Source organism: Eubalaena glacialis, chromosome 15, assembly GCF_028564815.1.
Source record: "Eubalaena glacialis isolate mEubGla1 chromosome 15, mEubGla1.1.hap2.+ XY, whole genome shotgun sequence".
Taxonomy (NCBI): domain Eukaryota; kingdom Metazoa; phylum Chordata; class Mammalia; order Artiodactyla; family Balaenidae; genus Eubalaena; species Eubalaena glacialis.
Genome location: NC_083730.1, coordinates 72,889,160 through 72,915,792, shown reverse-complemented (window position 1 = coordinate 72,915,792; position 26,633 = coordinate 72,889,160). Strand labels below are relative to the sequence as shown.

General features: G+C 48.3%; 2 protein-coding genes across 6 annotated transcripts; one reads left to right on the top strand and one right to left on the bottom strand.

The window, feature by feature from the left end:
• Window positions 1–4,998: 4,998 nt before the first annotated feature.
• On the bottom strand, window positions 4,999–10,670 carry C15H5orf52 (chromosome 15 C5orf52 homolog). The gene is made up of 3 exons (XM_061169256.1): window positions 10,180–10,670; window positions 7,958–8,071; window positions 4,999–5,176 (listed from the first exon to the last, which is right to left on the bottom strand). Exons 1-3 carry the CDS (start codon window positions 10,668–10,670, stop codon window positions 4,999–5,001), a joined length of 783 nt encoding a protein of 260 aa, XP_061025239.1.
• On the top strand, window positions 10,421–15,894 carry DUSP18 (dual specificity phosphatase 18). 5 transcript variants are annotated; one of them, XM_061169168.1, is made up of 4 exons: window positions 10,421–10,445; window positions 10,735–11,002; window positions 12,869–13,481; window positions 13,687–15,894. In XM_061169168.1, exons 3-4 carry the CDS (start codon window positions 12,939–12,941, stop codon window positions 13,738–13,740), a joined length of 597 nt encoding a protein of 198 aa, XP_061025151.1. In that variant the 5' UTR covers window positions 10,421–10,445; window positions 10,735–11,002; window positions 12,869–12,938; the 3' UTR covers window positions 13,741–15,894. The 5 variants fall into 5 exon arrangements, with proteins under 5 accessions (XP_061025151.1, XP_061025149.1, XP_061025152.1 ...); XM_061169166.1 differs by lacking the exon at window positions 10,421–10,445 and having other exon boundaries at window positions 10,674–11,002; XM_061169169.1 differs by lacking the exon at window positions 10,421–10,445 and having other exon boundaries at window positions 10,674–11,002; window positions 12,869–13,501.
• Window positions 15,895–26,633: the final 10,739 nt, after the last annotated feature.

Here is a 26,633-nt window from a genome sequence, read left to right as displayed (position 1 = left end):
TTGCTCGGGGCAGGAGTTGCTCCCATTTACTCAGCAGACATTTATGGAGCATTATGCGTGCAAAGCTCTGTGCCACATCCCAGGCTTGAGAACAGAAGGAAGTGCAGACATCAGCCACCAGCACCACCCCCCTTGGAACAGTTGCAGGTGAGAGAGCTGAAGCCCAGAGAAAGGTTACTGGGGGAGACAGGGCGTTCCAGTCAAGGCCTGCTCCTGGCCCAGCCCTCTGAGCCCTCAAAGCCCTGCAGAGTTCCCGAGTCAGCGGCTGGACGAGGCTCTGAATTGTAATACTCGAGTAACACTTCCCGATTCAACAATGGGCTGGGCTGGGATGCATCCATCCTCTTGTTTGTGCTAGGGGTCGCCAGGAATTAAATGATTTGGTCTCCCTCCCAGGCCCTGGCTCACAGGTATGTGCCTTCCAGCAGATCCCAGCTGAGTGCACATGCGTCTGCTGACCCCTTGTGGTCATTGTGGGATCTGTGCTGGCCCAGCAGTTGGGGCCTTGGTTGCATCTCTGGGACTTTCTGCCCTGGTGACCTCACTTCTCAAAGCGCTTTCCCACCACTTATCTCGTGGGGTCCTCCCTACAATCCCAGAAAGTGAGGAGAGCCAGGATTCCCATTCCCACTTTACGAATGAGTGGCAGCACCCTGGCATCCAGTCCCAAATCCAACACTAATTCCTTATCTGACCTTGGCCAGTCAGTTCCCCACTCTCTGCCTCTGTCACCCGTTGATGAAATAAGAGAAATGGCCTGCATGAGGCAGCTCTGAGGTTTTTCCAGCCCCCCAAACTCTCAGCGCAGAGATGTGACTTGCCCAAGGTTGGAGTGAATCAGGGCAGAGGCACTCCCAGTCGGCAGGTCACCCCACTTCCCCACAATGATTGGGAGAAGTGAGAGGTGTCACAGCAAACAAGAAAATCAGTTTCTCCACCTTTGTGTTCTGATTGTGGGGTGAAGTGCCACATGGACAGATGGATAAGTGAGTGGATGGGTGGATGGGTATGTGGATAGATGGATGGGGTGGATGTGTAAGAACTTTGGGATCACTCTTAGCTGCAACTGCCTCCCCTGCTCCCTAACTGCCCCTATAATTCTAGCTGCCTAGCCCCTTGGTAGGCTGCTCCACATCCACCTGCTGGGATCTGAAGCCACTGCCCCTGCCTGACAGCTTGGAGCTGGGACAGGCCATGAAGAGAACAAGTCCTCACCCAAGAATTCCTCCCTGCCGTGTCACTGACCACATGGCCAACAGTGGTAGCCTAGGAGGAAAGTCAGGGTCCAGGGCCATGAATGGGCATCCCTCACAGAGCAGTTCCTGCAGCTGACAATGGCTGAAATTGAGGGCGGTGCTTGCAATGAAGCCGAGCATCACTCGGGTGGCCGGGTGGCGTGGAAAGAGCACGCCTTATGCGTCTCACACCCTGGTTCAAACCTAGCGACTCCAAGCAAGTTCCTTAGCCTCTCTGTGCCTTGGTTTCCTCACCTTAAAAGTGGGCGTGATACCTGAAGAGTACAGTTGTGAGGACTCAGTGAGGTAGGATATAAAATGCCTTGCGTTTAACAGGTGCTTGGTAAACAGAAGTTCCCTCCTTTTGTTCCAGGTCATGGAGAAACTCTGGAGAAGGAACTAGGTTCACTGTGCACCTAGCAAGATTTTTAAACTGGGAAGGCTTTTCAAGTACCCTAAAGGAGTGACGTGCATGTGGTGAAAGGGGAGGAGGGAAGGAAATGTGTCTTCAGCAAGAACTAAAGGTACATCCAAAACACTCAATCCCATTAAAAGAGTATCATTCATCTGCCCCCTGCCATCAGCACGGTTCTTCAGACACAAAGGATATTCCACAAAGGTTTCCTGAGGACAAAACTGAAAACATCTTTACATAGCTAATGGGCAATGGTCAGGACTCCTGTGTTCTGTTCTTCCACTTCCTGGGTGGGCATGTGCCTCGTCCACAACTAACGCAGCCTAACTCTCCCTAACAGTCTGTCCATCCCAGAATGGGTGACAAGTTCCCCTTAGCTACCCGGTAGAAGGGGGACCTGGAGTTTAGTCCAGCTGTCTGCGAAACAGCCAACCTCAGGTAGCTGACGACACAGCTGAGGCGCCACATCACTGTCTGTGAACTCATGCTCCCGAGGGCTCAGGGTCCCCTGCCTCCACTTCCAACTAGAGTGATAAAGATTGGGAGCTTATCACATGGCACTTAGGAGATGGTCTTTGGACGAGACAGGCTTGAGGTGGGCTTTGTCACTTACTAGCTGCCCAATCTTAGGCGGGATTCTTGCTCTCATCTATAAAACAGGGCTAAGAAAATTACTTACTTTGTTGTTGGGAGGAATCAATGACTCATGTTTGAAAAGAGCTGAGCCTTGTGCCTGGAATATGAGTGCTCAATAAATGTGAATAATGTCAGTGGTTTGACTGGAATGGGCTTCCAGGTGAGACTTCATTTGAACTAAGAGTTCCGTGTGTGTGTGTGTGTGTGTGTGTGTGTGTGTGTGTGTGTGTGTCCTCTGGACTAAAGAATCCCTAAGGCCCTCCTTAGCTTCAAGATTCTATTTCTTAAATAATATCTTCCCATCCAACACTCCTCCATTCTTCCTTCACTGATTTTCCTTCCCTTTTATTTTTTTTTCCTCTCAACAATTAGGCGGCTTCTCCAGAATTTCATCACTTCTTGTTCCTTACTTAAATGCAACATCCTCTGGTTTTTTCATGCAAAAATGGGAAGACTAAGTCCATACAGTCTGTGAAGAGTTAGTGGCTTATAAAGTGACTTTTAGGTTGACATCCCAACTCCCCCACCCGCCCCACTCCCAGGGGTCCCCCAGTCCGTTGGGCCACAGCATGAGGATGCAAAGACCCTCTGCCAAGGCCAGCCATCTAGGGAAGAAGGGTGCATGTGGCCAGGGGCTAGACTGGGGTGAGGCTCAGAGAGGCTGCATTAGGGAAGATTTAGTAGGTGGAGAATTCCTGGGGACACTCTGGAGAAAAGAGGGGCTGGGGCTGCTCTGTGGGCCCTCTGAAGACGCCAGGATCCCCAAAGCCTTCCTTTCCCCTTCTCTAGGTACAGTGCCAAGGAAAAAGACTGTTGTTGAAATGAAATGAATACACAAAATATAAGAAAAACATCAAAATGCTAGCAGTGGTTGATCTAATATAAGAATTTTTGTTTTGGGCAAATGTGGTCATATTGCTTGTATAATAAAATTTAAATACTTAAAGTCAATTATTCTAATCAGTTGTGCTCAGCCAAGAAAACAGACAAAAACCCAGAAGAAGACTGTTTGGGCTCCCACTGAAAAGTAGCATGTTTTCAAAAGAAGACCATTAAAAGAGAAAATAGGGGACTTCCCCGGCGGTCCAGTGGTTAAGAATCTGGCACTTCCACTGCAGAGGGGTGTGGGTTTGATCCCTGGTTGGGGAACTAATAAGATCCCACATGCCATGCAGTGCGGCCAAAAAAAAAAAAAGGGAAAATAAAAGCATCATGGACATCTGGTTCCCCACACCTGGATGAGGATGAGGACGAGGACGAATGAAGAGGGCTTCTGAAAGCCACCAAGAGGACTGAGGTCCTTACCTAGCAACTGTGGTGATGCAGAATGACCACTCCACGGCAGTCAGGAAACCTGCTTCTAGTTCTCTGCCACTAACTTGCTGCATGACCTTAGGCAAGTCAGGTCACCTCTCTGGGCCTCAGTTTCCTCATCTGTAAAGTGAGAGGACTTGGTTAACTTAAAAAAATATGTACTAGGCCCTTACTCTGTGCACTGTGCTGAAGCTGTAATTAAACAAAGGAATGATCATTTATTCAAAAAACATAGAGTGACTACTCAATGTTACTGGGCATTGTGGTTGCAGAGATGAACGAGTCAGCATCCTGGCCATCGAGACATTCGGAGACAGGGAGCAACAAGAAATGGCCAACCGCGTGCTCGGTGCAGACAGACGTGTTGGCACAGGAAGGAGCAGCCTTTTCTGGTGGGGCTGGGCGGGGGAAATGGCACGGAAGAGGCCTGAACTAAATCTTGGGGGATCCTTGGCCCCCGCTGTCAAAGACTGTACAGTCTAATCAAGGGCTGGGACAAATACCCAAACATCTACCACGGAAGGCAGAGTGAAGCCACCACAGGTAAGCCAAGTTCAGAGTGGAGGGGAACCCATGTGGCTTGGGCAGGGTGGGGGAGGGGCAAGCAGGAGGCAGAAGACGGTCAGAGAAGCTTGTGGGGTGGGGGGGATGGCATTGAGACAAGGCTTGAAGGAGGCAGAGAGCTTTCTGAGAGCCCTGGGGGGCTGAAGAGGCATTCTAGATGAGGAGCCTGAGCAAGTAAAGGCATGTCATGGACTGTCGGGGCGTAGCTGGGACAGCAGGCAGGCCAGGAAGTGGGGACTGACAAGGCTGGAAGCTAACTGCAGGCATCATGATGAGAGCCACTGAGAATGACAGGCCCCGGGCCGAGCGCTCCACATCCTCATGCCAGTTCTTAGAGGTAGGTTCCCGCACTACTTCCCCATTCTTTAGGATAAGGAAACAGAGGCTCAGAGAGGTTACAAAGTCACACAGCTGATGGATGGCAGAAATAGACCTTAACCCAGGTCTGCCTGATGCCCCACCCTGACTCCTTACCACTGGAATGCCAGGCAGCAGCATTACCGAGCCCTTCCCATCCAAGGTACCACTGTCCCAGCACACCTGGCCTGGCATTGTAACAGACATGTGGGTACCAAAGGTCATGCCTTAACCTTGGAAGCCAGTTCGATTCAGCCGTTTCCACTTGGGCAGCTACAGGACTATCAGAATCACCTTCACCAGAAAAGAGGGGATAGGACAGGGCAAGAAATATTAGAATTGCTGAGGGGTTTTGTGCTCCACTGTCCACTGGTCTCATTTATTGTTGTTCTACAACGGTGTAGACTGGCTCCCTTCCAGCTCTTCTCCTGTCGGCCTAGTGTCGTCATGGCCCCAGGGCAGATCACTCTGCCTTGACTATGGTGGCTGGTCTTTCTTGTTAGGCTCCTTGTACACTCGGATGCTATCCAGGTACTGCCGGACGTTCATGGATTCCCGTCGCCAGCGCCCCAGCTTTCTGAGCTGGTCTGTCATGAATTTTTTTTTCAGGTGGTCATACAAGTGGCCCATCTTTTTCTTGGTCTTGTCTGAAGCTCTTGTCTTACAAAAAACAGAGGTGAGGTTAGGATGAAGAAGCTACTTCACAGTAAGAGAGGCATCTGTGCTCCGGATATGAGGGTGGAAAAGGAGCCAGCTGGACCCAATATTTCATCAATAACTTGGCTCACAGGGAGCCTCAGTTTCCCTATTTTAAAGTGAGGGCATTGAGCTAGGTAACTCCTATGGTACCTTCTGACAGTCTGCAGCCTCAGAGCCTCATTTTGACCTAACATCTCTATTTGAAGAGTGGTGAGAAAGAGAGGGGAGGGGAGGAGGAGAAAGGGTGCATCTTGTAAACCCCCTTCCTTAACTCCTATCACCCAGTCCCTATTACTCACTTGGTGCCCCCCACATATTGTTGGTGACACCCCCTATGTCACACTGAACTCTACTTATTTATTCTATTCTACCATTTCTATCCTGTCCCTAACAAGACTGCTAGCTTTGGGAAGGCATATCCTTTGTCTTATTCATTTACTTATTCCAATGAGGTAGCTGTGGAGAGGATACTATGAAAAATCAGCTGCAGGTCTTCACAGCAACTACAACGTAGTCAGGAAGGTGGGACACATGCCCAGATATTTCTAAGCAAGGCACAGAGTGATTGCACTTTTACTATGGATCAGGGTCTCTTGCCTTGGTACTACTGACATGGGGCCAGGCAATTCTTTGTGGCGGGGGGCTGGCCTGTGCATTGTAAGATATTCAGCAGCATTAGCATCCCTGGCCTCCACCTACTAAATGCCAGTAGCACCATCCCACTCTCACTTGTGCTACCAAAAAGGCCTCCAGACAGCGCCAGAGTCCCTGAGGAGCAAAGCTGTCCTGGTTGAGAACTGTGGCCATAGATAAAGGGATACCGGCCATCATCCACTGTTCTCAGAGCGTTGCTCAGAGGATTCCCAAGACACTAGATCTTAGCTGCCCTCCTGGAGGCCCTGAGAAGCCAGTGGCTAGCCAAAGCTGGGAGCACTTTGCGGGGGAGAGAGAAAGACTGCCACGCTGCCACTCAAGGCCTCTCAAATCTACTGAGTTCCTACAAGCTGGGCCCTCAGCAAGTCACTGGGTCTACAGAGAAGACAGTCCCCGTCCTTAGGGAGAACATCCTGCACCATGGTCAGTCAGACCTGGGTTTGCAAGTCCACAATGACACCCCTTAGTGAAGTTACTCCATCTCTGAGCCTCAGTTTGCTGAACTATTAAATGGGGTAATAATACATAATGGACATTGTGTACCCAAAACATGTAAGGGCTCAATACGGCTTCAAAAGGAGAACTTCTGGATGGCTGGAGGATGGCACATATAAAGCCAACTCAAGAGAGTTTCCAGTTATATCTCACAGATCCTCACCCCACTTACCAGAGGTGCAATATCTCCAAATCCACTGGTTATAGGGGTTGGCCCCCAACCCATCCTGGGCCAGTCAGAGTAGCCTACACTACCTGACCACAGTGACTGGGGCGTGGATGGGCCCGTGACCCAACTTGGGCCAACTGGAGTCCTTCTCCAGGATTTGTCTAACTTGACCAACAGTGGAAGCACTCCATTTCCTTTCTGGGCTACAGGCCAGGGTTTCCTGTGGCCATGCTCCCCAGGGACAGCCAGCCTGATGACGATGCCAACATGCAGAAAGAAGCAGAAGGGGAGCTGACAGGGAGAGTGGAAGACACATCCAATGGCATTGGAGCCCCTGCCATCTCTCATCCCAAACACTGGTGACCCTGCCCTATCTACCCTCGATTATGTAAACTCATCATTCTCTATTTTGCTTGAACGAGTTCAAGTTCAGTTTGTGTCACCTGCAACTGAGAGGATCCCAATAGATCCTATTTTACAAATGAGAAAAGAGTCCTGGAGGAAAAGTGACTCCCCAAGTTCACACAAAGCTGGCCTGCCCATGTCCAAGTCCACCCTATTCCCACTACACCACGCCACTGGAAGTTTAGCAGAGGGAGAAACACCCAGGCCTCCAGTCTTCTTTTGGTCTCTGTGACCCTTAAGAGGATCTGACACCATCTCTTACATCTTTCCCACTGTTTTCAATGTCAGAATCCCATGCGCCCATCCAGATTTGGTCCTGGAACATGGAGGGAGGTTCAACAGAGTCAAGAAGGGGACAGCAGCTCAACTCTGGGCTGCCTGCTCTGCTGGAAGAAACGAGCACGTTCTCAGAGTCCATCGTGTTCACTAGCCTCTTCCTAGTGCCCAAAACAGTGCCTGTCCCAAGCAGTCCCCAAAGATGTATTTAATGAATTAATCAGGGTCTGTGGGATGATGATGCTGCGGTTTCCCTCTTCTTCTGAGGGCTTCTGGGTAAGCAGGTCAAACCCTTCTTGTCCATAAACAAAAAGTAGAAGAGCCTCAGTTCTCATGTGGAAAGTGGGGGATAATCCCTGAAGGAAAAAAATGACCAAATGGTGTCAATGCCACTTCAAGCTCTAAGAGCCAAGACTTCTTTTTATGGGAGATAGTAGGAATCCATTCAGGGAGTCCCTAAATAGAAAGCTAATGTACTTTGAGGGAAAAAAATGCCACCGGAGCCAAGACACATGGAGTCCTCCTTGGTTCCCTCAGCCCAGGAACAGCTGTGACACCTTGGGCAAATCAGTAACCCTGAGTCTCAACTGCCTCCTCTGTAAAATGGGCTTATATTAGAGTACTTTGATGGCTTCCTATCACCTCTAAGATCTGTGATCTCCCCGCAAGGTTTTGGGGAGAGTGAAATGAACATGGATCAAGCCACTAACACCCTCTAATGCAAAAGCTTGTGACAACTTTACCTCCATCTCATAGATTCGTTGTGCACTGAGGTTGTCACGAATAATCACCCGAGATAAGCGGCTCTTGGGTAAAACTTTTTTCACTGCTGCTTCACTGGAATTCATTAAGCTGGAGAGGGAGGAGAAGGTGGTACAGGCTTGATGGCTAGGCCAGGGCTAGGACAGGACCTGATCTGATGGGATCCTGGGGTAGTGGCTGAGGCTTCCCCAAGTTTCTTGGGAGAGGCACCACCCTGTCATAGTTGTCAGAGGAGCAAGGGAGTAGGCCTAGGTTTCTTCTTGTAGGAAAAGTGCGCTAAATGGGTGTTTCTTGGATGCTGAGAGGGAAAACCATCCTGAGAAGGATGTAGAAAGGTCAAAGTAATCCACAAGAGAAGTGTCAACAGGGATTCAGAACTGTCCACGGGAGCAGTCATCTTAAGAAAACGCAGTTTGAAATGGGAGGCGAGGGTCTTAGATGAAAGAAGCAAAGTCAGAGGGATGAATCTGAGGGGGGTTGAGATGGGGGGGCACTGCTCAAGCCTAGGTCTAAGGGGGATCTGGGTGGGGGAGGTCAGAGGAAACAGGAAAAAAGAGAATGAAGTGTTTGGACAGAGGTTAGGTTGGTTGATGGGGGAATTCTAAGGGAAAAGGGTTTGGGAAAAGTCTAGAAAAGTGAAGGAAGTTTGGGGTGGACAAGGACTTGAGGATACTCTGGAGGGTGAGAGGTAGAAGTTGGGATGGGATGGGGTGTGATGGAATGGAGCCAGGTGCTCCAGGACAAACTAGAGATAACAATTTGGTCAAAATGAGGAATTGGTCAAAAATGGATAATACCAGGCCTTGAGTTTTCACTTTTTGATAATTTTGACACCGTGAAGTGGTTTTACAACTACATACATATTTTTGCCCACTTAAAAATAATTACTCATAATATTTTCTTTCTAAAATTTGGAAACTACCTAAATATATGATAGGGAAGCAAATGAATAAATTGTGGTTAGGTCATACAATAAAATATTACGCAGTTATGAATAAAACAGACATCCAAAGTGTATTGGGTGGGGGAAAAAAGATTACAAAATAGTAAACTTTTTTGTGACATATACCCCCCACCCTCCCACAAAAAAAATGTGTAATCATGTTGCAGTACATATATATGAATAGAAATGGAACAATATACACCAAAATAGTAACAGTGATTGTCTCTAGCCATTCATTTTGCTTGCCTGATTTTTCTATGATAAGTGTATATTATTTTGATAGGTCAAAAACTAGGACAATTTTTAAAGGCTAAAACATTTTGAAGGATTAAAATTTGTTTTTCCTAATTCATTTTCAGCCAGTTTGGGACTGTGGTTTTATGAAAGTTTTTACATTTACAGACTAGTAGAAACAAACACCCCTTATCTCCCATTTACGTTTTTTCTGACAGCAAAGACATGAGGTGTTGGAAAAGGCTAGTTTAGAGATCAAGATGCTCACAAAACAAAAGGCTCCCAAAGTCCATTAGAAAAACAAAAAAAAGACCTAAAATACTTAAAGACACATGAAACAGTCTTCACCCACTCAGTGGTGCACCAAATTTACCATTACTTCCTGGGAAGGGGGGAAAAAGGCAGTTTTATGGAAATATTCCCTTTCAAGTAATAAATAATGATCATTTTGAACCAAATTGCTTTCCAAAGCAAGGCCTCTGTGGGAGCCTGGAGGATGCTGTGAGGGGGCTGTGAAATGGAGGAGGGGAGGGGAAACTGGGGTCTGTGGGGATTGGGGCCCGGCTGAGGGAACTGGGGGCTTTCCCTGGGCCACTGCAGAAAGTAGAGGCTGAGGAGGGGAGTGTCAGGCCTGAGGGGACCTGCGCCTCATCAGGCTCTCAGGAAATTCAAGGCTCGGCCCAGAGGGCGCTAGGGACCGTCGGGATACACGACATCAAACCTGGTAGACTAGAGGGCCAGGCCCGCGGCGATTCGGAGGATATGTGGGTTGGAGGTGGGAATTCCAGACTCCCTTGGAGTCTGGACTGAGGGCGTTAGGGCTCCACGGCGGGCGAGGCGCTGGGCTGGGAAATTCAGACTCTCCTGGGGTCTAAGAAAGGGCCGGGCTCTGAGGGGCCCGAGGCTCTGGAGAGCCAGGGCCAAGGTCCCCGCGGCCGGCTCAGGGAGCAGGGGTCTGAGGGAGTTCGGCTCCCCCCGGGGGCCCGGGCTCTGACGAACGCTCTGGGCCTCCAGGCCGCACCTGAAGAGCACCGGCGGCTGAGCGGTCCGCGGCCGCAGGAAGCAGATCTGCGGCTTGGTCCGTACGTGAATGTCGGGGCGGCTGCCGAGCCTACTGCGCCGGAAGAAGGCCGAGGCCGGGCTGGTGCCAGAACTGGTGGTCGCCTGGGGGGCCACCGCACAGGCAATGGGCGAGCCTAGCTTCCATGTGACGGAGGGCCTGGGCTGCTGGCTAACAGCAGGATTCTCTCCTTCCACCTTAGGGAGCGACTCGAGAACGGGAGCCAGGTCGGTACCCAAGCTCTGTAGGCTGGCGCAGACGCGGAGCGAGCCTCTGCGCAGACGCGAGGCGCCGTACACCGCGCGTTGCCCGGGAGACGCGAGAGAAAGGCGGGACCGAGGTGGGGGATGGGCGGTGCGGTGGGCGGGCCTTGTGCGCAAAGCCCGGAAGGCTGCGGACGCGGCAGGATTGTCCCTCGGCGGCTGCCGTGGTGCGGCCCGGCGCGTTGCCATGGAGACTGGCTGGGTGACAGGCTGCTGGTTGCAGCGCGCAGAGCAGACCCTACTTCTTGACTAGGACTGCTGTGGTCCCCGCGTGATCGCAGGGCGGGTAACCGGGTGAATCCGGGCGGGGCAGCTCCGGGACGGGGAGACGAGGACTGGGTTTCTCCGGAGACCCAGCACGGCCCATTCCTCCCCGCGACGAGGGACCATTGCTATGGAAACCGGAGCACCGGGCCGGCGGGGATTGTGGCTCCTGGGTCGTGACCGGTCTTCTCTCACCTGGAGACCCTCGCCCAAGGTTGTTTCCTGAACTAACCTGCCCTCCCGCCCGCGAGAGAGAGGTAAGACACCGAGGTCTTGACACTGAGCGGGCGAAGAAGCCCATTCCAACGCCAACTCCCCAGGAAACCTACCTGACTCAGCCCTGGAAGCGGCCCCTTTCTCCCGTCAACCCTTGGACTTTGTTCCACGTTTATAACCCAGTATTAACGAAAACTCCGAGGTGTTTGCCCACTTTTCCCACACATAATGAGGCCAGAAAGACCGGCTTTTGAACCTTGCTTTGTGATCCTAGACAGGTCCTTTTCCCCACTCTGCCTCACCTTCCCCGTGTGTAAAATGGAGATATTAACTCCAGACACTGGCTCGTTATGCTGTTTTGGAGATCGAACCAAAGGCTTTGTACGCTATAAAATGGTGAAACTGAGATGCTGCCGAGTCGCTCTTTCTCCCTCTCCCTCCCCCTCACGCTAAACGTTCTTCAGATCTTTGTGTCATTTCTTCAGGCGATCTTCGCAACTCCGTAGCCCCAGCCTGAAATGAATACCATTATTCTTCATTCCCATAATGCCCTGCATTTTAACTTCCCTAACAACAGCAACAGTAGTTATCATTTGTAGATAAATGTGCCAGGCCCTGTTGTTAAACACTTTACCCGGGTTACCTCATTTAATCCTCAGAAGATTCTTATAAGGTAGGCACTGTTATCCCTATTTTCCAACTCTGTTGCGCCCATAATTGCCTATTTAATGTCTGTCTCTCCCACTAGACTTTGAGCTCTGGGGGGGGGGGTATGGCTGACTTGTACATTTCAGTATCCCCAGCACCTACTACAGTGCCTGATAAATATTTCTTGACTAGCATGAAAATGACTTTCCTCTCATTACTACCCTCACCTTGCAGAGCAGTATCTCCTCTGCACACTTTTTGTCCCTGTGATGAACAGCAGTCTCCCCTATTCCTGTTGCCCACTGGGTACTAGTTTTGGGGGCCCTCAGTTCACTTCTCTCTGGGTTTTCAGATGATGAGGATCCGGAACATTCCTTAGCATTTAGGCTTCCAACTGGGTGAGGTTGGGGGTGGGGCTTTTCCCCTACCCTCACAAGACTTTTAGAACAAACCAGCCCCATCTGCCCTACCTGGGGTGAGCCTATTGCATTGGACTCTGGGGTACTGGCAGGTAGGATTTGTCTATGCAGCCTTTGGCCTTCCTCTCCAGCAGCCTAAGAACCACCCTCACCTCCACCCAGCTCCTCCCCAAAATTCTAGAGAAACATGGCCAGAGACCTCATCTTTTCCAGAAAACCTCTCAGGAGGCAGAGTTGTGGTTGTTGGAGTCATTTCTTCATTCAGCAAATATTTTTAAGCACCTACTTGTGGGGACACGCAACTGGGCACTGGTGATATAGTAGGAGTGAAGATAGACACAGTGATATCCCAAGAGAACTCACAGACGGATCACGGCAAAAGCAATTCTTCAGGAAATGTTAGGAAGCAGGGCACATAGGGCCTGCCTGGAGCTGGGACTTGATCATATACGGGTGAGGGGTGTAGTTCTGGAAGGTTTCCCTCAGGAAGTGACCCTTGGCTAAGATCCCAATGCTCAACAGTCCTCTGCTGAATGGAACAGATTAGGACCTGACAGGCTTGTAAGGAAAGGGCGTTCTAGGATGAGAGCAGGAAAGGCCCTGGGCCAGGAAGGACCAGTGTCCATACGGAACTGTAAGTGGCTCAGCCCAGCCGAGGCCCTTCAGGACGCGGGAAAGGTTAACAGGAGACTGAAGAGATGGGCAGGAGCTGGGCCACAAATGGCCTTGACAGCCAAGCTAAGGGGCTCCATCTCATCGTGACAGTGGGCAGCCACTGAATTATGTTAAGTGGGGGGACAGAACTTTGGCTCCTCATTTGTCCCTTCTCCCTCCTTGCAGTTTTCTACGGACACAGCCTAGCAGGAAGGTGCAGCGTCCATGTCTCACTGGCCGCTGACCCACCGGCCCGATGACAGCATCTCCATGTGCCTTCCCGGTTCAGTTCCGGCAGCCCTCGGTCAGCGGCCTCTCACAGATCACCAGCAGCCTGTATATCAGCAACGGGGTAGCCGCCAACAACAAGCTCATGCTCTCCAGCAACCACATCACCACGGTCATCAACGTCTCAGTGGAGGTGGTGAACACCTTATACGAGGACATCCACTACGTGCAGGTGCCTGTGGCTGACACACCCATGTCGCGTCTCTGTGACTTCTTCGACCCCATTGCAGACCACATCCACAGCGTGGAGGTGAAGCAGGGCCGCACCCTGTTGCACTGTGCCGCCGGCGTGAGCCGCTCGGCCACCCTCTGCCTTGCCTATCTCATGAAGTACCACGCCATGTCCCTGCTGGATGCCCACACATGGACCAAGTCATGCCGGCCCATCATCCGGCCCAACAATGGCTTTTGGGAGCAGCTCATCCACTATGAGTTCCAGCTGTTTGGCAAGAACACTGTGCACATGGTCAGCTCCCCCATGGGAGTGATCCCCGACATCTATGAGAAGGAGGTCCGTCTGATGATTCCACTGTGAGCCATTCCACCAGCCCCTGCCCCAGGTCAGAGGTACAGATCTGCCATTGATCCTACACCAAGATCTGTACTTAAAACATTCTACTTTCACTGATACAGAAAAACCAGATGATGCCTTTTTTAAGGGCAAGAAAAAAGGAAGGATACTGCAGCTCTTAATCTTATAATTCATATCTTTAAAGGTTCAGCTTATTAAATGTAAGATGGTGAAGATAAGTTTCCTACCCTGCAAGTGACAGCTCATGGCTGCTGACCAGAAGGGAGGGTGAACCAAATGGACCAGCACCCAACGCATATGGCAAGCTTGGTATTCTGCAGCCCTCTCCATGACCGACCAACCCAGGAGTGAGTCTGCCACAACCCCGCCTCATTCTTTTGAACACGAAGCCAGCCTTAAGCATCATGGCACCTCCCATGCTTCTCACAGTAAGTGCCAACCTACTGGATAAGTAGCCTTCAAGCGGTACTCCAGGAGCCCTGGGGGCCCCAAGCCAACCCTGCTTCCACCTTCAACTCTGGTTTTCTAGATTGGACTTACGCATAAGATAGTTTTCAAAGGAAGCATTCCTTTGTATAAAATTTCTTTAAAAACATTTCTTTTTGTGCGCTGTTGTACGTGGCAAGATCCCCTACCAGCCTTTGATGAAAGGTGGTATTGGTCTCCATCTCGGGGCACGTGTGGAGAGCAGGCCTGACATCAGGCTCAGAGGTTCCTCTCACAGGCCTCGGCTCAGAAGGCTGGAGCTGGGGACCGGAACCCAGCCTTGTCACCTCCTGCCTGTGTGATCTGGGGCCTCTTGGAGCCTCAGTTTCCTCGTCCAGGCGACGACAGCCCTTTCCTCACGGGGTTGTCGTGAAGATTCAGTGCTTGCTTAGCACGGTGCCTGGCACATGGTAGGTGCTTGGTGCTCGGTGTAACCGGCAGCTCTCATCACGAATGATACTCTGGCCCTGCTGGCCCGGGTCAGCAAGTCGTCTTCACAACAGCAGCTCCCCGATCTGCGCACAGCCCTTTATTGCTTAGAAAGTGCTCTTCCAAAAAGTCATCCTGTGTGGGAGAAAAATGGTTTCAGTCCTTTCAGACCCTGCCTTTAAGGAGGCCTAGACCTTGAAGCCTTTTCAGACTTCCCATTGGATTAAGCACAATGTTTAATCCATGCTCAATCTGGGACTCCTAGAATAAGGAGCACACTTCCAGCTTCCCCGAAAGGGCCTTGTTTAGATTGCTGATCATTAGAGCCAGTGCCCTGGTCAGGCTGACCGCTGGGGTCCAGTGGGGTATGTGCCAAAGGGATAAATGAGTGGGCCCTACCAGTAGGCCCTGAAATCCAGGATTGTTCAAACCCCCCAGGTGTGTGAGGATCTGGGTCAAGAGCAGCTATTCTAATCCAGAGATTTTCAGACAAACAGCACATGGGCCAGTCAAGAGCACAACCGCTCTGTGGGTCAGAGCCCACTGGAGGCCAAATGCTCCTTCTCTCCAAACCTGCCCCACCCTCACTTCCACAAAGGGCCTGCCCAGGGGTGTAATTTTAGGGTCGGGGGAGCAGGAAAATCGCTACTCGAGACTGATCTCATTTTACAGATGAATAAACAGAACCACAAACACCAGGGCTGGTTTGGCAGAGCCCCCTCAAAGCAGAAGAAACCCATCAGGAAGAAACCCAGGTGGAAAATTTCTTTGAAAACATTTTTAAAGAGAAATTTATTTGAATATCTTTTGTTTCAGTTTTTAAAAATTTTTAATTAACATACCATAAAATTAACTTTCTCCTGTGTAAAGTTCTCTGTTTTTTAACACATTCGTGTAACTACCTCCACAATCAGGACACAGGGCAGTTCCATCAACCAAAGAATTCCCTTACGCTGCCCCTTGGCAGTCACACCTTTGCCCCACACCAACCTCTGGCAAACACCTATCTGTTCTCCATTCCCTATAGATTTGTCTTTTCCACATTGTCACATACATAGAATCATAGAGAATGTCACACCTAGAGACTGGCTACTTTCTGTCTGTCTTTGAGATTCACACATGTTGCTTTTTATGGCTAAGTGGTATTCCATTGTTGGATGCTCTACAGTTTGTTTTACCTTCACCCGTTGAAGGATATTTGGGTTGTTTCCAGTTTGGGGCGATTTTGAATAAAACTGCTACAAATATTTGTGTATAGGTTTTTATGTGAACATAAGTTTATGAGTGGGATTGCTCAGTTGTATGGTAAAGGTTATGTTTAACTTTTAGAAACTACCAGGTTTCCAGAGTGGCAATACCATTTTGCCTTCCACTATGAGAGATCCAATTTCTCAAGAGTATTTGGAACTGCCAATATATTTTATTTCAGCCATTCTGATAGGTGTGTGGTATTAGCTTATTGTGGTTTTAATTTGCATTTCCCTAATGATGTTAAGCATCTTTTTGTGTGTTTAATTGCCTTCCACATTCCCTCTTTGGTGAAGTGTCTATTCAACTTTTTTACCTGTTTTTAAATTGAGTTGTTTTCTCACTATTGAATATTGAGAATTCTTTGTATATTCTGGATACAAGTCCTTTATCAGATATGGATTTGTGAATATTTTTCCTCAGTCTAGCTTGTCTTTTCATTTCTCTTAAAAGTGTATTTTGCAGAGCAAAAGTTTTAAATTTTGATGAAGTGCTACTTACCAGTTTTTCCTTTTATGGATCGTTGTTTTGATGTCACGTCTGAGAACACTTTGCCTAACCTAATATCACAAAGATTTTCTCTAATGTTTGAGAGTTTAAAATTTTCACTTATTTCCATGATCCTTTTGTATAAGGTGTGAGGTTTAGTTTGAGGTTCATATTTTTTCATGTGGATGTCTAATGGTTTCAACTCCGTTTGTTGAAGGCTGTCCTTTGTGCATTGAGCTGCCTTTGCACCTTTGCATACTCTTCATTCTGTTTGATACGTGTCTTTCTCTTTACCGATACCACACTATCTTGATTACTGTAGCTTTTATAGTAAGTCTTACCTTATACCTAATCTTAGAAGGTGTTCAGTCTTTTACCATTAACTATGATGTTAGCTATAGGCCTTTTTGTAGTTGCCCTTTATTAGGTTAAGGAAGAGTTGGAAAGTATTCTCTATTCTATTTTCTGGAAGAGATATGTGAATTGGTGTTATTTCTTCTTTGAATGTTTGGTAGACTTCAGCAGTGAAACTATTTGGGCCTGTAGATTTCTTTTTCAGAAGGATTTAACAAAGAATTCAATTCCATTAATAGTTAAAGGATTAATCAAATTATCTATTTCATCTTTGGTGAGTTTTGGTAGTTTGTGATTTTCGAGGAATAGGTCCATTTCATCTAATTGTCAAATTTATGCATGTGGAATTGTTTATAGTATTCCCTTAATATCCTTATTAACTGCAGGGTCTATAGTGACATCGCATTTCCATTCTCCACACTGATTATTTGTCTTCTCTATTTCTTTGTTAGTCTGGCTAGAGGTTTATCAATTTAAAAAATCTTTTTAAAGAATTACCTACCTTGTGTCTTTAATTTTCTCTATTGTTCTTCCCTTTTCTATTTCATTGATTTCTGCTCTTTACTATTTCCATAGTTCTGCTTGCTTTGAGTTTATTTTGCTCTTTTTTCTAATTTCCTAAGGTGGAAACTTTGATTATTGATTTGACACCTGCATCCCACAAAGTTTTGTATACTGCATTTTCATTTTTGTCCATTTCAAAACATTTTCTAATTTCCCTTGTAATGTCCTCCTTAACCCATGTATTATTTAGAAATGTGTAGTTTAACTTCTAAGTATTTGGAAAATTTACAACCATCTCTCTGTTATTGGTTTCTAGTTTAATTCCATCAAGGTCAGAGAACATATGTTGTATGATTTCATTTCTTCTAAATTTGTTAATGTTTACTTAATGATGTAGGATATGGTCTGTCTTGGTGAATGTTTCATGTGCACTTGGGGAAAAAAAGATTATTTTGGATAGAGTGTTCAATAAATGTCAGTTAGGACCAGTTGATTGATGGTGGTTTCAATTCTTTTACACTCTTCCTGGTTTTCTTTTTACTTGTTCTATTGATTACTAAGAGAGGAATGTTGAGGTATCCAACTAAAATTGTGGATTTGTGTACATCTCCTTGCAATTCTATTAATTTTTGTTTCATGTATTTTGAAGCTTTGTTTTTAGGTGCATACATACCTAGGATTGTTATGTCTTCATGGTGAATTGACCCTTTTATCAATATGCACTGTCTCTTTATCCTTCCTAATTTTTTGAAGTCTATTTTGTCTGACATTAACATAACCACTCCAGTTTTGTTTTAAGTAGTGTTTGCGTGATACATCTTTTTATATCCATTTACTTTTAACCTAAAGTGTGTTTCCTGTAGACAGCATGTAGATGGGTCTTTTTTAATATATCCAATTTGTCTCTTAATTGGTGTGTTTATGCCCAAAATATTGATATTTGGATTTAAGTCTACCATTTTATTGTTTTCTATTTGTCCTTTCTGTTTTTCATCCCTTTATTTCCCTTTTCCTGCCTTCTTTTGAATTATTAATGTTTTTAAGTATTCCACTTTAATTTTGTATAGTTTTTTTAGAGGTTGCACTAGAGATTATAATATACATATAACTTTTCATAATCCACTTAAATTAATATCTTACTACTTCTCACTGCTAGTCATATTGGGAAATGTATTAGTTTTCTCTTGCTGCTATGACAAATTACCACAAACTTAGTGGCTTAAAACAGCACCTTTTTATTACTTCACAATTTCTATAGGTCAGAAGTCTGGCTGGGCTTGACTGAGTCTTCTGCTTAGGGTCTCACAAGGCCAAAATCAAGGCGTTTCCTAAGGCTGAAATCATGTGTGTTTTTTACTGGAGGCTCTGGGGAAGATTCTGCTTCCAAGCTTGAGATTGTTGACTGAATTCAGTTCCTTGTAGTTGAAAAAGACCTCACTTCCTTACTAACTATCAGCTGGGGGCTGCTCTGTTCTCCTAGAAGCTGCCCACAGTCCTTTTAATGCTTTCCATGTGGCCCCTCCAAAAATAGTGGGTTGAGTCCCTCTCATGCTTTGAATACCTCTGACTTTTCCTTCTGCTGCACCTCCAAATCCAGCCAGAGAAAAATCTCTGCTTTTAAGGATTCATGTGATTAGACTAGGCCCACCCAATAATCTAGATAGTCCGGATTTTAAAGTCCATAACCTCAGTTACATCTGCAAACTCTCTTTTATCATGTAAAGTAACGTTCACATGTTCCAGGGAACAGGGCATTTGGCAGAGGTGGATGTTCTGCTTATTACAGATAATTTCTACGGCTCTGACTTCAAGTTCGCTGAATTTCCTCTGCCATTCTGCTACTAAGGCCATCTGATATATTTTCAGATTTTGATTAATGTATTTTCTTAGTTTAAAATTTTTTATTTGGTTATTTTCTATATCTTCTATTTCTCTGTTGAGACTTTCTATATTTTCATTTCTAAGGTCTTTTTCTGATAAGTCCAACATTTGGGTCATCTCAGTGTTTAGACTTTCTTGGTTCTTTGTATGCAGAGTAATTTTGGATTGTATCCTGGTCATTTTGAATAGTATATTGTGAGACTCTAGGTCTTGGTTAAATCCTATGGAAAATGTTGAGTCTTTGTTTTAGGAGGCATTTGATCCATTTAGGATCAGTTCTGGTCTGCCTCCTGTGGTCTGTTAAAAACAAGATAACAGGCCCCAAATGGAGTCACTTATGCTAAGCCCCACATCACCAAACTGAGACTTAACTACAGTTTCAGCTATCCCAGAAATGGAATATTAAACCAGTCAAACAGGAATCACCTGATCAGCACTAGTTAAGTAATCTGCCTGATAGACCCCTGCCATCCCCTAAAGGAAAGTAACCTTGCAATAACCAATGCGATTTTCTGCCTAGAATAACTTCCTCGTTTCTGCTCCCTTTTGCCTATAAAAGTCTTTCATTTTGTACAGCTCCTCAGAGCTCTTTCTGTTTGCTAGATTGGATACTGCCCAATTCATGAATCACTGAATAAAGCCAATAAGATTTTTAAAATTTACGCAGTTGAATTTTGTTTTTTTAACAGGGCCATAGTTCAATTATCAGTTTTCAAAACTTTTGCAACGTAAGTCAGATCTGCCCTAAGCTTGTGCCACCCAGGGCCCAGTCTGAAATCTGGGTGGTCTGCATAGTAGTTTCATTCTCAAAGTCATTGGAATACTGTTTAGGATCAGATCCATACATGTGAGCCTATGGGATCCATTTCTCAAGCTTCCTCCTCTCCACAGTTTCTCCCACACTCCCCAGGTTTCAAGACCACCCTTTCCCTGGTCCTCCAGCTAGAAATCAGGGCTTTTAGTCTCCCTGCTCTCCTGCATACATTCTGTGACCGGTTCTGCTCTGGGACAGGTGACAGGACGAACAGAGAGAAAAAAGCAAGGGGATTCCTCCCCAGCACACACACCTTTCAAGCCACAGTTCTTTTGGTCAGACAAAAGGATTCCCCTCCGAGTTTTAGGTGCTTTCCCGGCTTCCACTGTTACTGCTACTTCTGCTGCCCAGTTTCAACTTCAATATGAGGCTTGCCCGGGGACAGGACTATATGAGAAAACAACAACAAAAAAAGAGATTTCCCTCGCTCTTTCTGTCCTGAAGAGGCCTTCCTTCCTACTCCTCAGACCAGAAAGACAGGGCTGCTCTTGGAATTCTTTCTTTCCATGTCTACTGCACAGTTCCAGGATTCACACTGCCTCTGAGACCAGGCCAGCAGATACAGGAGCAAAAAGCAAAACAGGAGACCGCCACCAGATTGTTTATACTCCAGGTTCTGGTTCCCTTTCCCAGTCCACCTGCTACCATTTCTTTTTCAGAGTCCTCAGAGAGCTGCTTCCTGCATTCTGTCCAGGGTTTTTATTTGCATTCAGTGGAAGGACAGACTATGTTTACTCTATCTTAGTCAGAACTGGAACCCTAAGAAATGTATTTTTAAAACTACATACTCATTTGTGGAAAAAGGAAAATAAATACGGTCCATCTACAATACTATCCTCAAGCAGTAACCAAGTCAACACTTAGGTATTGTGATATATTTCCTTCTTTCTATGCATTTTTTTTTGTTCATAGTTGAGAAAATATAATTTTGGATCCTCTTTTTTAAATTATTCTTTCAATATTCAGATTTGGATATGGCAGGACCAGCATTTCACATCCCAAGTGGAAGAAGTTGAGGTTGAGAACTCTTGAGAGGGTCCAAGTCCTTTTTTTGCAAACAGTCTACTCTGTTCCTCTGGATTCAGAGTAGAGAGGCTGGATCTTAGTTCCCCAACCAGGGATCAAACCTGTGCCCCCCTGCAGTGGAAGCGAAGAGTCCTGACCACTGGAATTCCTGTCATGTTGGAGTTTTAACGCAATCCTGTAAGAGGGGAGAATGAAATGTCCCTCAGAGCCCAACAGCCTGGCTTGGAGCAGAGATTCCAAGCCTCTGATTTCATGAACTTTTAACTTTCCTACTCCAAAAGTACAGAATCACTTTCTTTGTTTATGATGAATTAAAGTCAATTAAATTTGGTGTGAGACGTTTCTGTGAAGTTCATAATACCCTGCCAGATAAACGGTGGCCCTGAGGATTTTCCTGAACAACCTCTGTTGAGGTGGTGATCTCATTACAAATCTAGGGACAGGTAGCTCTTCACCCTGAAGCACACAGCCCTGCTTACCTACCTGGGATGCTAAGTCCAGATGCACTAAGAATCCATCAACCACCTCTGGACTGAGGACTTATGTCACACAGGAAGGAGCTCGGGATGAGAGTCGAGAGGTGAGGATTCTCATTCTGCTTTGTGACTTCAGGCAGACCCTGGAATTTTTCTGGAATTCTGCCTGTAAAATGGGAGTCACCATGCCATCTAGGGTGGCCATAAGAACGTGTCCCACAGGCCTCCGATTACAGGATGCAATACCGAACAAGGGCCCCGCCGTGACACTCTGAAATCCATCGCCATGTTTATGCTGAGACTAGACTTCCCTCAGGCTCCCTCTAGCCAATTCCCCAGTATAGCAGAGATACTAAGGCGGGCCCGGTCCTAGGAGACATGGACTCTTCTGATTGGCTTCCTTGCTGTCAGCTGTGTGGTCAAGAACGCTTCCCGCCAAACTTCCTTCCCTCTCCCCTCCACTTGCATCACAGTCTGATGGGCTCTCCTAGCCTTCCCAGCCCCCTTCCCATTTTCTCTCACAAATGTTTGCCCTCATAAAATCTTTGCACTTTTACTCCCATCTTGGTGCTTGCTTCTCAGAGGACCTGGACTAATACACCATCCTACTCCCCCTCTCACAGGTGCCAAGAGACACTCAAAAGCAGAAAGATTTAAATACACATAAAAGCCTCTTACCACAGATCTTTCTAGACTTCCCTTGGCAAAATATCTGTAATGCCTTTCCCCTGAAGAAAAAAATGTTTTGCTGACTGAGCTGGGGAATATCCGGCAGACACCCCCTGTGAAACTCGGCCGGACCCCGCACACCTCTATAACCTCACACCCTGGCTCTGTTCTTCACAACAGAGTGGGGAGCAAGGAACGGCAGGATCCCAAGAATTAGGAGATGAAGACCTCACCCTGCTGCTCCCTCTTTGTGCAAGATCGCTGCTATGGTCCGAACGTTGGTGTCTCCCTAAAATTCACATGTTGAGACCTAATGCCCAAGGTGATAGTATTGGGAGGTGGGGACTTTGGGAGGTAATTAGGTGATGAGGTCATGAGAGTGGAGCCCTCAAGAATGGGATTAGTGCCCTTATAAATGAAGCCCTTATAAATGAAGCCTGTGACCCAGAAGAGGGCCCTCACCCGACCATGCTGGCACCCTGATCTCAGACTTCCAGCCTCCAGAACTGTGAGCAATAAATTTCCATTGTTTATAAGCCACCCAGTCTATGGCATTTTGTTGTAGCAGCCCAGTGGACTAAGGCCATCTCTTTGGGCTTCAGTTTTCTATGTGTATAAGGGTTGGACAAGATCGGTGGTTTTCACCTGGGAAACTTGGCAGAGGTGTGTGGGGTTCCTGGTTCATCTAGGGCAACTCTGCTTTGGCTTATTTGATATCGGGCTCCAGCATAAGAAGCATGGACAAGGGTTCTTCCACCAAAGAAAGTTTAAACATATAAAAAGAAGTGCCCAGCCCAGGCAGCAGGTACTGCTGAGCCAGAATCTACCCACTGGGATGCTGGCAGTATTTGGAGAAGGAGGGAGGGGGCACATGAGGGTTGTGGCAGTCAGGAGGGGGCAGAAGGAGGCCTAGGTACTGGAAGGCTCCATCAGGCACAGGGAGCAGGGGTGGCCTCATATAGCTGGAGAGGTCACGGGGAGTGGGCTTGGAAACATCAGAGAACCAGAGCTTTACCTACCAGACCCAGGAGCCCAGGCCTTCTCCTTGTCTGCAGTGAGGAGCAGAGGAAGAAGCCTCCAGCCGTCACAGAGACAAGCATTTGCCAAGTGCCTGCTGTGGGCCAGGATTGTATAGTACTGTGTCAGGAAGGATTCAGAAGTGTAGCTGATGAGATCCCACCTGGAGCAGGAAGCTCCCAGACTCATTCCGCATGGCCCCAGGCTGTGTCCTCAATCACTCACTCAACAAGCTGATGTGGTAGCCAGCCTCAGAGGTGACCTCAATGATCTCAACTCACCTCAATGATCCCCTCCTCCTGGTGCATGCCCTTATGTAGTCAAGGTGGGAGGGCCCATATTGAATAGGGTTGACTTGTAACCAATAAGACATCAGAGAAATGACAATAATTTGAATTAATAAATGAAGATATTAGAGAAATGAGTGTGACTTTTGAAATTGGATCAAAAAGGACATTGTGGCTTCTTGCTCTCTTGAATCACTCACTCTGGTGGAAACCAACTACCATGTCATGAGTACACCAAGGAGCCCTGTGGAAGGGCCCACATGGCAAGGAACTGAGGTCTCCTGCCAACAGCCATGTGAATGATTCATCTTAGAAGTGGACCTGCCAGCCACAGTCAAGCCTTTATATGACTGCAGCCCTGGCTGACATTTGACTGCAACCTCATGAGAGACCCTGAGTCAGAACTATTCCACTCAACCACTCCCAAATGCCTGATCCACAGAAGCCGAGATAATTTATATTCATTGCTCTCAGCCATAATGTTTGGGGATAACTTGTTACCCCAAATCAGTACAAGTGATGCTACTCTGCACCATGCCCGAGACACGGGCCCCACTGTCATCTGCTCAATGGACCACAACAATAGTTCTTCCCTTGTCTCCCTACCTCTTGTCCCAAGCCCCTTCAATTTTTCCTCCACGTAGGATCCAGACTAAACTGAAGGGCCGTTATCAAAAAATGTTTGTTGTTGCATCATGGTCCTTGTCTGCTCAAAACCTTCCATGGCTCTCCACTGTATTTTGCGTTATTTCTCAGAAGTATTTACAACTGAGCAGGAACAGTGTGATCGTGGAGTCCCTGGCATCCCTGAGCTGATTTGGGAGCAAGAGTCCTTGTTTACCCTGGCACCCTGGAATGACAATTCAAGGCTCCCCTGGGGAGGGTGGGAAAGGCCCCCTGGCAGCTGGGGCTGAGACAAGGCAGAAGCTTTGTTCTGAATCCACAATGGCAGGATGCCCAGCACAGACCCAGCTTCCTCCAAGGCAGGGTGAGGGGGTGGGAGCTGGGGCAAGAGCATGCCCTGGGGCCCTCGATGTGCAGGGGAAGCCTGGGAGTGGGGGCAGCAAGGGAAGTCTTGGGAGAGGAACTGGGAGGCGTTTGTAGTGAGCCAGTCTGCTAACATGTCTCGAGGACCTGTTAGGTTTGTGAAATAAAATTCATATCTAATGGCAAGACAGGATAAACCTAAACATATAAAATTCTTCTCTGCCTTTTGGCCTCCTCTCTCCCCACACTGTGCATTGTGTATCTGCATTTATGCATCGACCAAACCTCCCCCATTGGCAGGAATACCCACTCAACCATAAAGAGCAACAATCTTCCAGCATCCAGGCAACTCCTTAAAAGATAACACCCCTTCCTGATCTTGTAAGGGGTCACATGACCCACCACGATGATGCTTAGATCTGGATTATGTAAACTGTCAATAATATGTCGTTTGATGTACAGCCCTCTGTCTTAAAAAAAACTTACATAACTGTGCCTGGACTGCTAATGGGTGGAACAGTTCTCAGAGCTTTCTGAGATGCTCATCCTGGGTTATCATCCTCAAATTGGCTCGAATAAAATTTCCATTTTTTTCTTAGATCGACTGGTTAATTTTTCATCCACAAGTTTCAGGCACTGTCGCTAAGCACTGGGCATGTACGTTAGCCCCTGCTGCCTCCCAGAGCCAGACGGGGTGAGGCTCTGCCGCTGCCCCCACTTAACACACAGAGCCACAGGAGGGGAAGACTCCCGCCCAAAGTCACACAGCTCAGACACACCAGGGCTGGGGTTTGAACCCGGGTCCAAACACTGCTCTTGACTGGTATTCTCTCCCGCCTACTCCATCCACGCCAGGCTCTGTGCTGGTGCTGGGGAGACAGCGGTGAGCAGGCAGTTCTGAGAGTGGGATGTGCTCAGGGCCCTGCCTGGAGAGGTGCAGGGAGCTGGGGTGAACTTTGTGGCTTTCAACCCAGCCTGGCATGGGGCAGGGCAGGGGTGAGGGTAGGGAAGAGACCCCCCCACGCCCCCGAAGGAAGGTGACATCTGTTATCCAGAGATGGCTTCCCAGCAGGGACTGGGTACAAGGAGGGAGGCTGGGGAGGTGAAGTGTCTCGCCCGAGGAAACAGAACAAGTGAGAAGCAGAGTCAAGAGGGCTGTCAATGGGAATCACCTGATAAGCCCTTCCCTGTGAGTATCCCTGTGAAGGCGGCAGAGACCAGACAGGTCAGACAGGCGAGAAAGGGGGCCAGGACACAAACCCAGGCTTTCTGACTGCCAGGCCAGTGCTCACTGTGCCCACTGTTGGCAGGGGTGGTAGGGAGGGCTTTAACTCTGACCCTGAGGGAATCACCTCAATGCTGGGTGGCCCCCAGGTCAAGCACAGCTCCAATTCCCCCCACTCTGCCCCCACAACCGCCAGGGGCTGGCTCTGATCGGATGGGAGGCTCACTCTAAAGCCAAGCATTCCCTGGGGCCCAGGGGCCAGGGCCAGGGCGCTGCAGGAGGCTCCTACTATTGGCAGGGGGCTCCTTGAATGGGGAAGGGTCCGGAGGACCAAGGAGGCCCTATCCACCTGAAGCCATTCATCCTCTCTCCTGTCTGGCCAAGCCTCAGTGCGGAGCCCAGAGGTATCCAGGCTGCACCAGGACGGGGCTGGGCCGGTAGCATCTCTGAGTCACAGGGAGGGTGGGTGGTGAGTGACTCAGCCTAGGACCACTTCCCCTCCGCAAGACGGGCCTGGGCTGAGGCCAGAGCCAGGAAACCCTGTGCCTGTCCTGCCCGGGCTGGGTGCCTCCCAGGCCCTCACTTCCCCCACCCCCAGCCTGGGGCCGACCCTCCATGCAGCCCTGTCTAGCACTGGCTGGCACAGCAGTCCTCCACGAATTCTGGCTACGTGAAGGAATGCATGATTCCTCCCTGAGTCCCAGGCCCCCGAGACCCCAACCCCAGCCTGGTCTAGCTCCCATCCTCCCATTTTCCAGATGAGCCTAGAGCCTCAGAGAGAGTGGATGACTAGCCCAAGATAGGGACCAAGCCCACTGGCCCCATCGTTCTCTCTCCTCCCCGGGCCCTGCCTACCAGGCTCCTCACTGGAATCCTCTCCACGGGGATCATCAGCCCATTTTGTAGATATGGAAACTGAGGCTCAGGGAGGGGAGGTACCTACCCCAGGTACACAGTGAGGCGGGCGGAGCAGGATTAGGCCCCAGGTCTCTCTAACCCAGGCAGGGACCTTATGGTTTTTAACAGGCGGCCCCCAGCAGAGGCAGGTAGGTGGCGGGAGTTAAGTGCTTACAGCCAAGGGAAGGATGAGACGTGATGCAGCTGAGTCGGGCCAGCCCTCCAGGTGCCCCCACCCCCCAGTGCTCCTCCTTCCATGGAGCCACCCGATTCCTTGCCCTCTGCGCCCACAGCCCTGGGCATAGCCCCTCGTCCAGGCCCTTCCTTTCTCAGGCTTCTTTT